The 14074-nt window shown below is 42.7% G+C and overlaps 1 protein-coding gene across 2 annotated transcripts in view; it reads left to right on the forward strand.

The window, feature by feature from the left end:
* The first annotated feature begins 208 nt into the window (after nucleotides 1-208).
* mtmr7a (myotubularin related protein 7a) overlaps nucleotides 209-14074 on the forward strand; it is a 28875-nt gene continuing 15009 nt past the window's right edge. For both annotated transcript variants that reach the window (XM_029771627.1, XM_029771630.1), the window contains exons 1-5: nucleotides 209-396; nucleotides 915-1037; nucleotides 6889-7051; nucleotides 7483-7640; nucleotides 8263-8391. In XM_029771627.1, coding sequence (XP_029627487.1) covers nucleotides 373-396; nucleotides 915-1037; nucleotides 6889-7051; nucleotides 7483-7640; nucleotides 8263-8391 — 597 coding nt within the window. In that variant the 5' untranslated portion in view covers nucleotides 209-372. The remainder of the gene's footprint in view (nucleotides 397-914; nucleotides 1038-6888; nucleotides 7052-7482; nucleotides 7641-8262; nucleotides 8392-14074) is intronic.

Below are 14074 nucleotides of genomic sequence, written 5' to 3' on the forward strand. Positions count from 1 at the left end.
TTTGTAAATTATATTCTTCAAGAATCAATGGGTACAAATCATTAATTTAGGTCATCCTTTAACCCTGGGCATACCTAACAACAGGTTTACATTAACATTACAATAGCCTACAATTTATTCCAAAATCGATTGTGATTATAGCCTTATTTTTATTAATTGGACTTTTTGTTGCGATGTGGGTGATGGGCTTTAGGACCATGCAGAGCAACAATTCATAGGCTGCACCGCTGGAGGAGGAAGACCATGGCTGAGTATAGCTGAGTATTTCATGCGTAAAATGCGACAGGAAATAATACTAATCCGCCAATTTAGTGTAGTGTAATATTGTTGCCTGTTCAGTTGCAGTCATCTTGGCTGTTATGTTCCACAGTGATGGAGCACATCCGACTGCCTAAGGTAACCCGTATTCCGCACTAATGACTAATGCAATTGTCAATTTATTTCACTCGGCCTCGATGTTTCCGATTTACACTTTGTATTTGCCTCCTAGCTCATAGTAACTGTTATAAATACATATTGTTTTACATTAAATATCAATAAGACTGGAACCACTATAAACGACATGATTTGTTATAATAAGGGAAAGGGGACTGTCAAATGTGGCCACGTATGCTTTAGTTGCCGTTCACCCCACAGTGGTATTACCTATGCTGCTGACTGGCCAACATTTTATCAGTGTGTAATAACAATTTAATATTGCATGTAATCTGATATTTTATTGATCAATGGAAACTCAACTGTCGTCGCCTATGTCGGCAAACCATATATACTTGATTTATTTACAGTGTTCAAAACAATTATTATTGTAGTCCTATTAAAATGATTATATATTAAATATTAAAGAGATAGGCCTATGTTATGCATGTTCCATTTCTCCATAGTGTGTTTCTTTTACTCCATCTGTCCTGTCCCAGGTTGAGAAAGTCAGACTGATTGACAAAATCTCCTCCAGAAGAGCCTCGGTGGGCACTTTGTACCTGACAGCCACTCACACCATCTTTGTGGAGAATGAGACTGAGATCCGTACAGAAACATGGGTAGGCAGCTCCAGTCTGATAAAATATTTGATATAAACCTTCCGCAACAATACGTAATGAAATGTGGAAGTCCCGGTCCTGCATCATTTTGGTTTGTGCAATACAATAGTATCACATTGGCAGCACTAATGTGCCTACCCCCATTCATAGAAGCTAACTACCTTTAGCTGCTATTGAGCACAGTAGCTTCTGACCGGGGGAGTTTTGATAAGAGCCACCGCGCCTGCTCTTCACCTTTACACGCATCGCTTGTGGTACGGTTTTGGAAAGAAGGAAGTGTCTTTCATATCGGCGATAAATAATTTATTTTAAAAAACCTGAAGGTTAAATAACTACACACATGAACAGGGTTAGGTTTAAGGTTCCCACACCGCCATATTTCCACGTTAGGGATTTTACTGAGGGGGAGGGGGCATGCATGGAGGGGTAGCTGGTCCAACTCAAGGTGTCATAAAACCAAAATGCACCCCACTCCCCAACATAAAAAATACTTTCACATGACCTTCCCCTTGTACTGTAAAATCAATTGAACACCCTCCCCCCTCATATAATTAACTCAAAATAATGTTTTACGACCACAAATAACAATAAGTGTAGCAACCCTGTATTTATAAACGTGGATATCTACTTTGCTTTTGTGGCACAGTCGATGCCACGCAGGGATATGTAAGGGCCAGAAGGTTGAGGGTTCGCCGACAACCTGTTTCATTACTTCACTATCAGAGCTGGTTGCGGACAATGATCAGCTAGGAAGAAATTCGATTTTCAACACTTTAATGCCATATTTATAATTTGTAATAAATATATGCAACACATTTTCCACCAACAGATTTCTGTGCCAAAGCACCACACAACCAATAAAAAAACGTATTGACATGTTTTGCGTTTTCAACACCACAATAAATAGACTGTTATTAATCTGGACGAACAAAAACCACATCCTGTAGGTCTACCCAGTATGGAAGGCTTGGTTTGACAATCTCTGAATGTCATTAAACTTTTTGGTGTTTTGTAACAGATGTCTCTTTCCATTCACCAAATTGCCTCTGCACAGTTTGGATTGATTGATTGATTGATTTTATTTACATACAGTACCAGTCAAAAATTTGGACACACCTACTCATTCCAGGGTTTCTCTTTATTGTTACTATTTTCTATTGTTACTATTTTCTATTTTCTGTAGAATAATAGTGAAGACATCAAAACTATGAAATAACACATATGGAATCATGTAGTAACCAAATAGTGTTAAGTGTAATTTTTTTATTTTAGATTCTTCAAAGTAGCCACCCTTTGCCTTGATGACAGCTTTGCACACTCTTGGCATTCTCTCAACCAGCTTCATGAGGAATGATGTTCCAACAGTTTTGAAGGAGTTCCCACATATGCTGAGCACTTGTTGGCTGCTTTTCCTTCACTCTGCGCCCCTGCCCAGTCATGTGAAATCCATACATTAGGGCCTGATGAGTTTATTTAATTTGACTGATTTCCTTATATGAACAGTAACTCAGTAAAATCATTGAATGTTGCTTTCATATATTTTTTCAGTATACACTATATATACAAAAGTATGTGGACACCCGTTCAAATTAGTGGATTCGGCTATTTAATCCACACCCGTTGCTGGCAGGTGTAAAATCGAGCACATAGCCATGCAATCTCCATAGACAAACATTGACAGTAGAATGTTCTTACTGAAGAGCTCAGTGACTTTCAACGTGGCACCGTCATAGGATGCCACCTTTCCAACAAGTCAGTTCGTTCAATTTCTGCCTGCTAGAGCTGCCCAGATGAACTGTAAGTGCTGTTATTGTGAAGTGGAAATGTCTAGGAGCAACAATGTTTCAGTTGCGACGTGGTAGGCCACACAAGCTCACAGAACGGGACCGCCGAGTGCTGAAGGACGTAGCGTGTAAAAATCGTTTGTCCTCAGTTGTAATACTCACTACCGAGTTACAAACTGCCTCTGGAAGCAATGTCAGCACAATAACTGTTCGTCGGGAGCTTCATGAAATGGGTTTCCATGACTGAGCAGCCGCACACAAGCCTAAGATCACCATTTGTAATGCCAAGCTTCGGCTGGAATGGTGTAAAGCTTGCCGCCATTGACTCTGGAGCAGTGGAAACGTATTCTCTGGATTGATTAATCACGCTTCACCATCTGGCAGCCCAACGGACGAATCTTGGTTTGGTGGATGCCAGGAGAATGCTACCATTGTGCCCACTGTAAAGTTTGGTGGATGAGGAATAATGGTCTGGGGCTGTTTTTCATTGTTCGGGCTAGGCCCCTTAGTTCCAGTGAAGGTACATTTTAATGCTACAGCATACAATTACATTCTAGATGATCCTGTGCTTCCAACTTTGTGGCAACATTTTGGGGAAGGCCCTTTCCTGTTTCAGCATGACAGTGCCCCTGTGCACAAAGTGAGGTCCATACAGAAATGGTTTGTCAAGATCGGTGTGGAAGAGAAGGCCTAGCTCCAGAGAGATAGAGAGAGCAATAAGATATGCCAGTGGCATGCTACGAAACCAACATGCATTTCTTTATGTCAGATGGCTACTGCGTCTGCTACACAGATATAGATGTACAGAAGGAGGCTAATTCGTATGTGAATATTTTGTATAAGAATAAGCTTATTGTTAGATTATAGGAGTAACTTTGGTAGGCCTGAAACATTCTTCCTCACCTCAAGTTTAACTGTTAGAATCAGTTGAAGCGCTGGTGCACACCGCCTTCATATCATATGCTTGCAGTAGCTAAAGCTTAATAATATCCACACCACACCAAACCTTCACAAAATGTTCTAAACTTTATCAGGGTAATATCAAAAGTAAATTAAAGGAAAAATATGAGCAGTGTCACGGCCTGACCATAGAGCCCTCGAGGTTCTCTATGGTGTTTTAGGTCAGGGCGTGATTGGGGGAGTTTCTAGGTATTGTGTTTCTATGTTGGTATTTGTGTATCGTTCCCAATTGGAGGCAGCTGATATTCGTTAACTGTAATTGGGGATCATACTTAGTGTGTCCTTTTTCCCACCTGCGATGTGGGATATTGTTTTGTATGAGTGCCTATGTGCGCTACATTTTTCACGATCATTATATCTTTGTTGTTTTGGAAGTTTCACTATTATTAAAATGTGGAACTCTAGTCACGCTGCGCCTTGGTCCAATTATTTATACGACGGTCATGACAGAATATCTCACCATTACAGGACCAAGCAGCATGCCCAGGCGGTGAAGGAGAGTTGGACATGGGAAGAGATACTAGGTGGATGCGAGACCATTCCTTGGTGGGAGTCGCAGAGGAGTAAAGGAGGACAGTGACGACGCCGGGGTCCGCGGCCACAAACAACCCAAGGGCAACCCCAAGATTTTTTTTTGGGGGGGGGCACAAGGGACGGTAGGCCGAGGAGAGAGCCAGAGACCATCTGGGAGTCGATGGAGGAGTTGGAGGAGGGATATCGGAGAGAGATGTTGGTTAGGTGTATTCTGCAGCGCAGGCGTCCTGAGGAGCGTGTCATCAGTCCGGTGCAACCTGTGCCGGCTCCACGCACCAGGCCTCCAGTGCGCCTTCCCAGCCCGATACGTCCTGTGCTGGCTCCCCGCACTCGCCCTGAAGAGCGTGTCATCAGTCCGGTGCAACCTGTGCCGGCTCCACGCACCAGGCCTCCAGTGCGCCTTCCCAGCCCGGTACGTCCTGTGCCGGCTCCCCGCACTCGCCCTGAGGAGTGTGTCATCAGTCCGGTGCAACCTGTGCCGGCTCCACACACCAGGCCTCCAGTGCGCCTCCCCAGCCCGGTACTTCCTGTGCCGGCTCCCTGCGCTCATCCTCCAGTGACGGTCCACGGTCCGGAGCGTCCAGTGACGGTCCACGGCCCGGAGCTTCCAGTGACGGTCCACGGTCCGGAGCTTCCTGCGCCGGTGCTCAGTCCAGGCACGACGTCCAATCCCGCTCCATGGCCGGAGCCTTCCTCTGCGCTGGTGCCCAGTCCAGGCACGGCATCCAGTCCCGCTCCATGGCCGGAGCCTTCCTCTGCGCCGGTGCTCAGTCCAGGCACAGCGTCCAGTCCCACTCCATGGCCGGAGCCTTCCTCTGCGCCGGTGCTCAGTCCAGGCACGGCGTCCTGTCCCGCTCCATGGCCGGAGCCTTCCTCTGCGCCGGTGCCCAGTCCGGGCACGGCGTTCAGCCCGGCTCCATGGCCGGATCCGCACCGGAGCCACCACCGATGCTAGTTGCCCACCCTAACCCTCCCCATCTAGTTTCAGGTTTTGCGGTCGGAGTCTGCACCTTTAGGGTGGGGGGGTGGGGGGGGGGGGGGGGTACTGTCACGCCCTGACCATAGAGAGCCCTCGGGGTTCTCTATGGTGTTTTAGGTCAGGGCGTGACTGGGGGGGGTTTCTAGGTATTGTGTTTCTATGTTGGTGTGTATGGTTCCCAATTGGAGGCAGCTGATATTCGTTACCTATAAATGCGGATCATACTTAGTGTGTCCTTTTTCCCACCTGCGATGTGGGATATTGTTTTGTATGAGTGCCTATGTGCGCTACATTTTTCACGATCGTTATATCTTTGTTGTTTTGGAAGTTTCACTATTATTAAAATGTGGAACTCTACTCACGCTGTGCCTTGGTCCAATTATTTATACGACGGTCGTGACAAGCAGGCTATTATATTGCAGCAAACACAGCATTATAGTTGGAATTTAATTTGGCCTAAGAAAATGGCTCAACAGAATGAAACAAAACAAGTACCTACCATACGCAACAAATGAAAGAACTAGGCTAATGTTATTTATTTGACAACAGAGCTACTTATTATCTAAGTATGGAGCACACAATTTAGAAGGACGATCAAATTTAATTTAACCAATGAAAATGTCTCAGCAGAATTAAACAACTGGTTTTGCCTATTTAAAGAACTGGTTTCGATTAATAAATAGGCCTACAATGATATATAATAATAAAACAAATTATTATAAATACATACGTCTCAAAATTGCATCCTACCTGAATAGGGAATTGCACAGTAGCCTGCATTACATTCCCATGTACAGTGAGGGGAAAAAGGTATTTGATCCCCTGCTGATTTTGTACGTTGCCCACTGACAAAGAAATGATCAGGCTATCATTTTAATGGTAGGTTTATTTGAACAGTGACCAATAAAAACCATACTACCCTCACCTGTGACCAATAAAAAACACACAACCCTCCCCTGTAACCAATAAAAACCATACTATCCCCCCCTGTGACCAATAAAAACCATACTACCCTCCCATGTGACCAATAAAAACCACACTACCCTCCCCTGTGACCAATAAAAAAACACACAACCCTCCCCAAAGCAAAAAAAGGTTTGACAACCCTTCCCTATTTTGGACCACCCCTCCCCTTCAGTAAATTGTGATCTGTCCCTTACATAACTTGTTTACAGAAAACAGACAGAAGACAGAGTGGACTATCTGCGCTAAGTAGCTATCTGTGTCTTCGAACACCTGTGTGTAAACAGAAGACGTACACCACAAATGTGTTGTCACTGAAAAATACTGTCGGCTGCAACTGAGTTAAAATCAGTTAAAACAGTGTACAGTGAGTGTATATTTTGCATTTGTGCAATTATCTTGATGTGATATGAAAGTAGAGGGCTTTATGTTTCTAGAACCATACCACAATTGAGAATCGATTCACGATTAGAAGGAGTATTTGGCTGTTTTGGCTTCCAGAGCCACTTTGCCCTTTAAAGAGAACATCTAAGGTCCTTGAACCATAAGTCCAGTTTTGGGCTATATTGTGCCTTGATAATATGAAAGGGGTTACTGAGCCGTGTGTTCTCTGCTGTCTTCACCCCTCTAGGTTCTGCACAGTTTAGTGTGCAGTGTGGAGAAACAAGCTACAACCACCACAGGAAGTCCTCTGCTCGTCCACTGTAAGAACTACCAGGCCCTCCGGTTTATCATCCCTCAGGAAAGGGACTGCCATGACGTGCACGTCTCCCTGCTGCGCCTCTCCCGACCAGGTGCACGCTGACAAGGACATTAACATAATGCTATCTTGTTTTGTTCCATAACGATATCTTGTTTTGTTCCATAACGATATCTTGTTGTGTTCCATAACAATATCTTGTTTTGTTCCATAACAATATCTTGTTTTGTTCCATAACGATATCTTGTTTTGTTCCATAACGATATCTTGTTTTGTTCCATAACGATATCTTGCTTTGTTCCATAATGATATCTTGTTTTGTTCCATAACGATATCTTGTTTTATTCCATAACGACATATTGTTTTGTTCCATAAATATATCTTGTGGTGTTGTATTACATGACGTTATGTAAAAGTGAGTGCTACATGATCTTTTCCAATCAATCAACTGCTGATCATTCCCCCCTCTACCTGAAAGAACCTTTCTATGTCTGTTGTTATTCCTGTTGTGTTTTGTCCTTGCAGAGCGATATGAGGAGCTGTACTGCTTTTCCTTTCATGCTAACAGTGACAAGGAGGTGAGAGGACAGGCCTGGGACTTACTCAGCCTCAAGGCTGAGTACAGTAGAATGGGCGTTCCCAACCACCTCTGGAATCTATCCCCAGTTAACCGCGACTACAAGGTCTGTACGCAAGATGCACATATTACCCTACAAGGAGACCAATTGGCCTTTTTTTTAGGAACTCGTTGGGGTCTCAACTTACTGTTGAGAGTTAGAATAGTAGAATACACAAGGTGAAATTTCAAAATGTAGTTGTGCATCAAAATTTTTATCTTCTTATGTCAGTCGCTGACAGTCACTCAATTAGCTCAAGCTCATGTCAGTTAGCATTTGTTAGATTGATAAGTTAGTTTAGCAAGCTATCAAAACTTGTAGAAATCATGGTGGAATTACGGACCGGGTAGCCCACATTGATTTTGTAAGTCACTCTCACTCAAATATAATATTTAAGATGCACTCTCAAACTTTTGTATCATTTCAGCCAGTAGTTTTCAAAGTGGTGCTCACGAGCCAAAACGGGTCCTTGTTTTTTGTGTACTATGTCATCAAATTGTTGTCCAACAAAATGTCTCTTAGGACATCCAAAAGGTTAGGGACGGCTCTGTTTGCACCCACGAGCCACTGCGGCCCCTTAATGATGAGTTCAGATGTTTTGTGGCCCCCATCCCCATCAAAGTTGCCTATCTCTTACCTAGATAGTATTTTGACTATGATTTTTTTTGTTGTTGTCATTTTCCAACAGGTGAGTGACTCTTATCCTGCTGAGCTGTATGTGCCAAAATCAGCCACCCACCCAGTCATTGTTGGGAGTTCCAAATTCCGAAGCCGAGGTCGATTTCCCACGTTGTCATACTACTGCAAAGAAAACCATGTGAGTCTTGACAGATCTCTCAAAACAACAGCCCGCACATATTTTTATATTCTCTCTCTCATATATATATATATATATATATATATATATATATATTAGTCTCAACGTCAACAGTGAAGAGCCGACTCCGGGATGCTGGCCTTCTAGGCAGAGTTCCTCTGGCCATTGCTTGTGTTCTTTTGCCCATCTTAGTCTTTTCTTCTTATTGGCCAGTCTGAGATATGGCTTTTTCTTTGCAACTCTGCCTAGAAGGCCAGCATCCCGGAGTCGCCTCTTCACTGTTGACGTTGAGACTGGTGTTTTGCGGGTACTATTTAATGAAGCTGCCAGTGGAGAACTTGTGAGGCGTCTGTTTCTCAAACTAGACACTCTAATGTACTTGTCCTCTTGCTCAGTTGTGCACCGGGGCATCCCACTCCTCTTTCTATTCTGGTTAAAGCCAGTTTGCGCTGTTCTGTGAAGGGAGTAGTACACAGCGTTGCACGAGATCTTCAGTTTCTTGGCAATTTCTCGCATGGAATAGCCTTTATTTCTCAGAACAAGAATAGACTGACGAGTTTCAGAAGAAAGTGCTTTGTTTCTGGCACTTTTGAGCCTGTAATCGAACCCACAAATGCTAATGCTCCAGATACTTAGCTAGTCTAAAGAAGGCCAGTTTTATTGCTTCTTTATTCAGAACAACAGTTTTCAGCTGTGCTAATATAATTGCAAAAGGTTTTCTAATGATCAATTAGCCTTTTAAAATGCTAAACTTGGATTAGCTAACACAACGTGCCATTGGAACTCAGGAGTGATGGTTGCTGATAATGGGCCTCTATACGCCTATGTAGATATTCCATAAAAAATCTGCCGTTTCCTGCTACAATAGTCATTTACAACATTAACAATGTCTACACTGTATTTCTGATCAATTTGATGTTATTTTAATGGACAACAAATTGGCTTTTCTTTCAAAAACAAGGACATTTCTAAGTGACCCCAAACTTTTGTATGGTAGTGTATATTTTTACAAAATTCTACCCAAATCTGTGATGTGCTGCTTGAATATTCCTATTTTATTTTTGTTGAACTCTATTTAACCAGGAAAAGTCCAGTGTGGCTCAGTTGGTAGAGCATGGTGCTTGCAACGCCAGGGTTGTGTGTTTGATTCCCAGGGTTGTGTGTTTGATTCCCAGGGTTGTGTGTTCGATTCCCATTTTCAATTCCATTGGAGACCTTGTTCTGCTGGTCAGAGTGACCTTTGCTAGTCCCAGTGTGTGAGTGAGTCTGGGATGACCAAGCATATCCTCTGGCCATACTGAGCAGGAGCCCAGCTCTGCTCTCAGAACTATTATAATACTTTCTTAGACAGGCCCATTGCTCCCCAGGGATGCCACTGACCACTCCTTAACCAGGCCCATTGCTTGTGATAAGCTTCAGGTCATGCTTTTAGTAGTATGCAGTGGAGGCTGCTAAGGCTAATAATAATAGCTGGAACGGAGCAAATGGAATGGCATCAAATACATGGAAACCATATGTTTGATATATTCTATACCATTCCGCTCCAACCATTACCACGACACCGTCCTCCGCGATTAAGGTGCCACCAACCTCCTAGCGGTGTATATGGCTGTGATAAGGTTCAGGCCAGGTTCCTAGCAGTATCTATGAATATGATGTGATAAGGTTCAGGTCAGGCTCGTTGCAGTATATATGGCTGCGATAAGTTTCAGGCCAGGCTCCTAGCAGTACAGTTGAAGTCGGAAGTTTACATACACTTAGGTTGGAGTCATTAAAACTCGTTTTTCAACCACTCCACAAATGTATTGTTAACAAACCATAGTTTTTGTAAGTCGGTTAGGACATCTACCTTGTGCATGACACAAGTCATTTTTCCAACAATTGTTTACAGACAGATTATTTTATTTATAATTCACTGTATCACAATTCCAGTGCGTCAGAAGTTTACATACACAAAGTTGACTGTGCCTTTAAACAGCTTGGAAAATTCCAGAAAATGGTGTCATGGCTTTAGAAGCTTCTGATAGGCTACTTGAATTATACATTATTAATTGACAGTGTCACCAGCAAAGCACCATCACACCTCCATGCTTCACGGTGGGAACCACACATGCGGAGTTCACCCGTTCACCCACTCTGTGTCTCACAAAGACATGGCGGTTGGAACCAAAAATCTCAAATTTGGACTCATCAGACCAAAGAACAGATTTCCACCGGCCTGATGTCCATTGCTAGTGTTTCTTGGCCCAAGCATGTCTCTTCTTCTTATTGATATTCTTAAGTACAGTGACTTGCGAAAGTATTCACCCCCTAGGCATTTTTACTATTTTGTTGCCTACAACCTGGAATTAAAATAGATTTTTAAAGTGCTTAACACTTTGAAGATGCAAAATATTTTTTATTGTGAAACAAACAAGAAGTAAGACAAAAAAACGGAGTACCTGAGCATGCGTAACTATTCACACCCTCCAATGTCAATACTGTGTTGAGCCACCTTTTGCAGAAATTACAGCTGCAAGTCTCTTGGGGTATGCCTCTATAAACTTGGCACATCCAGCCACTGGGATTTTTGCCCATTCTTCAAGGCAAATCTGCTCCAGCTCCTTCAAGTGTACAGCAATCTTTAAGTCATACCACAGATTCTCAATTGGATTGAGGTCTGGGCTTTGAATAGGCCATTCCAAGACATTTAAATGTTTCCCCTTAAACCACTCGGGTGTTGCTTTAGCAGTATGCTTAAGGTCATTGTCCTGCTGGAAGGTGAACCTCCGTCCAAATCTCTGGAAGACTGAAACAGGTTTCCCTCAAGAATTTCCCTGTATTTTAGCGCCATCCAACATTCCTTTAACCTCTCTAGGGTAGGTGGCACCAAATCATCCCACCTACGTAACAGCCAGTGGAATCCTGTGGCGCGTTATTCAAATACCTTAGAAATGCTATTACTTCAATTTCTCAAACATATGACTATTTTACAGCATTTTAAAGACAAGACTCTCGTTAATCTAACCACACTGTCCGATTTCAAAAAGGCTTTACAACGAAAGCAAAACATTAGATTATGTCAGCAGAGTACCCAGCCAGAAATAATCAGACACCCATTTTTCAAGCTAGCATATAATGTCACAAAAACCCAGAAGACAGCTAAATGCAGCACTAACCTTTGATGATCTTCATCAGATGACACACCTAGGACATTATGTTATACAATACATGCATGTTTTGTTCAATCAAGTTCATATTTATATCAAAAAACAGCTTTTTAGATTAGCATGTGACGTTCAGAACTAGCATACCCCCCGCAAACTTCCGGCGAATTTACTAACAATTTACTAAATTACTCACGATAAACGTTCACAAAAAGCATAACAATTATTTTAAGAATTATAGATACAGAACTCCTCTATGCACTTGATATGTCCGATTTTAAAATAGCTTTTTGGTGAAAGCACATTTTGCAATATTCTAAGTAGATAGCCCGGCATCACAGGGCTAGCTATTTAGACACCCAGCAAGTTTAGCCTTCACCAAACTCCGATTTACTATTAGAAAAGTTTGATTACCTTTGGTGTTCTTCGTCAGAATGCACTCCCAGGACTTCTACTTCAATAACAAATGTTGGTTTGGTCCCAAATAATCCATTGTTATATCCAAACAGCGGCGTTTTGTTCGTGCGTTCAAGACACTATCCGAAATGGTAAATAAGGGTTACGAGCACAGCGCATTTCGTGACAAAAAAATTCTAAATATTCCATTACCGTACTTTGAAGCATGTCAACCGCTATTTAAAATCAATTTTTATGCCATTTTTCTCGTAAAAAAGCGATAATATTCCAACCGGGAATCTGCGTTTAGGTAAATAGACGAAAGAAAATAAAGCACGGGATCGACTCGTGCACGCGCCTAAGCCCATTATCCTCTTATCAGCCACTTGCCAAAAGCGCAAATGTGATTCAGCCTGGGGCTGGAATGACATCATTCAGCTTTTTCCCGGGCTATGAGAGCCTATGGGAGCCGTAGGAAGTGTCACGTTACAGCAAAGATCCTCAGTCTTCAATAAACAGAGACAAGAAGAACAGGATCTTGTCAGAGAGGGCACTTCCTTTAAGGAATCTTCTCAGGTTTTTGCCTGCCATATGAGTTCTGTTATACTCACAGACACCATTCAAACAGTTTTAGAAACTTTAGGGTGTTTTCTATCCAAAGCCAATAATTATATGCATATTCTAGTTACTGGGCAGGAGTAGTAACCAGATTAAATCGGGTACGTTTTTTATCCGGCCGTGTAAGTACTGCCCCCTAGCCCTAACAGGTTAATTCTGACCAGTTTCTCAGTCCTGCCGATGAAAAACATCCCCACAGCATGATGCTGCCACCACCATGCTTCACTGTGAGGATGGTGTTCTCGGGTGATGAGAGGTGTTGGGTTTGCGCCAGACATACCATTTTCCTTGATGGCCAAAAAGCTACATTTTAGTCTCATCTGACCAGAGTACCTTCTTCCATATGTTTGGGGAGTCTCCCACATGCCTTTTGGCGAACACCAAACGTGTTTGCTTATTTTTTTCTTTAAGCAATGGCTTTTTTCTGGCCACTGTTCCGTAAAGCCCAGCTCTGTGGAGTGTATGGCTTAAAGTATTCCTATGGACAGATTCTCCAATGTCCACTGGGGAGCTTTGCAGTTCCTTCAGGGTTATCTTTGGTCTCTTTGTGGCCTCTCTGATAAATGCCCTCCTTGCCTGGTCCGTGAGTTTTGGTGGGCGGCCCTCTCTTGGCAGGTTTGTTGTGGTGCCGTATTCTTTCAATGTTTTAATAATGGATTTAATGGTGCTCCGTGGGATGTTTTTTTTATAACCCAACCCTGATCTGTACTTCTCCACAACTTTGTCCCTGACCTGTTTGGAGAGCTCCTTGGTCTTCATGGGGCAGTTTATTTGGTGGTGCCCCTTGCTTAGTGGTGTTGCAGACTCTTGGGCCTTTCAGAAGAGGTGTATATATAGTTTACATACACTTAGGTTGGAGTCATTAAAACTCGTTTTTCAACCACTCCACAAATTTCTTGTTAACAAACTATAGTTTTGGCAAGTCGGTTAGGACTTCTACTTTGTGCATGACCCAAGTAATTTTTCCAACAATTGTTTACAGACAGATTATTTCACTTATAATTCACTGTATCACAATTCCAGTGGGTCAGAAGTTTACATACACTAAGTTGACTTTGCCTTTAAACAGATTGGAAAATTCCAGAAAATGATGTCATGGCTTTAGAAGCTTCTGATAGGATAATTGACATCATTTGAGTCAATTGGAGGTGTACCTGTGTATGCATTTCAAGGCCTACTTTCAAACTCAGTGCCTCTTTGCTTGACATCATGGAAAAATCAAAATAAATCAGCCAAGACCTCAGAAAACAAATTGTAGACCTCCACAAGTCTGGTTCATCATTGGGAGCAATTTCCTAAAGCCTGAAGGTACCACGTTCATCTGTACAAACAATAGTACGCAAGTATAAACACCGTGGGACCAAGCAGCCGTCATACCGCACAGGAAGAAGAGGCGTTCTGTCTCCTAGAGATAAACATACTTTGGTGCGAAAAGTACAACTCAATCCCAGAACAACAGCAAAGGACCTTGTGAAGATGCTGGAGGAAACAGGTACAAAAGTATCTATATCCACATTAAAACG

This window comes from Salmo trutta, chromosome 13 (assembly GCF_901001165.1).
Source record: "Salmo trutta chromosome 13, fSalTru1.1, whole genome shotgun sequence".
Taxonomy (NCBI): Eukaryota; Metazoa; Chordata; class Actinopteri; order Salmoniformes; family Salmonidae; genus Salmo; species Salmo trutta.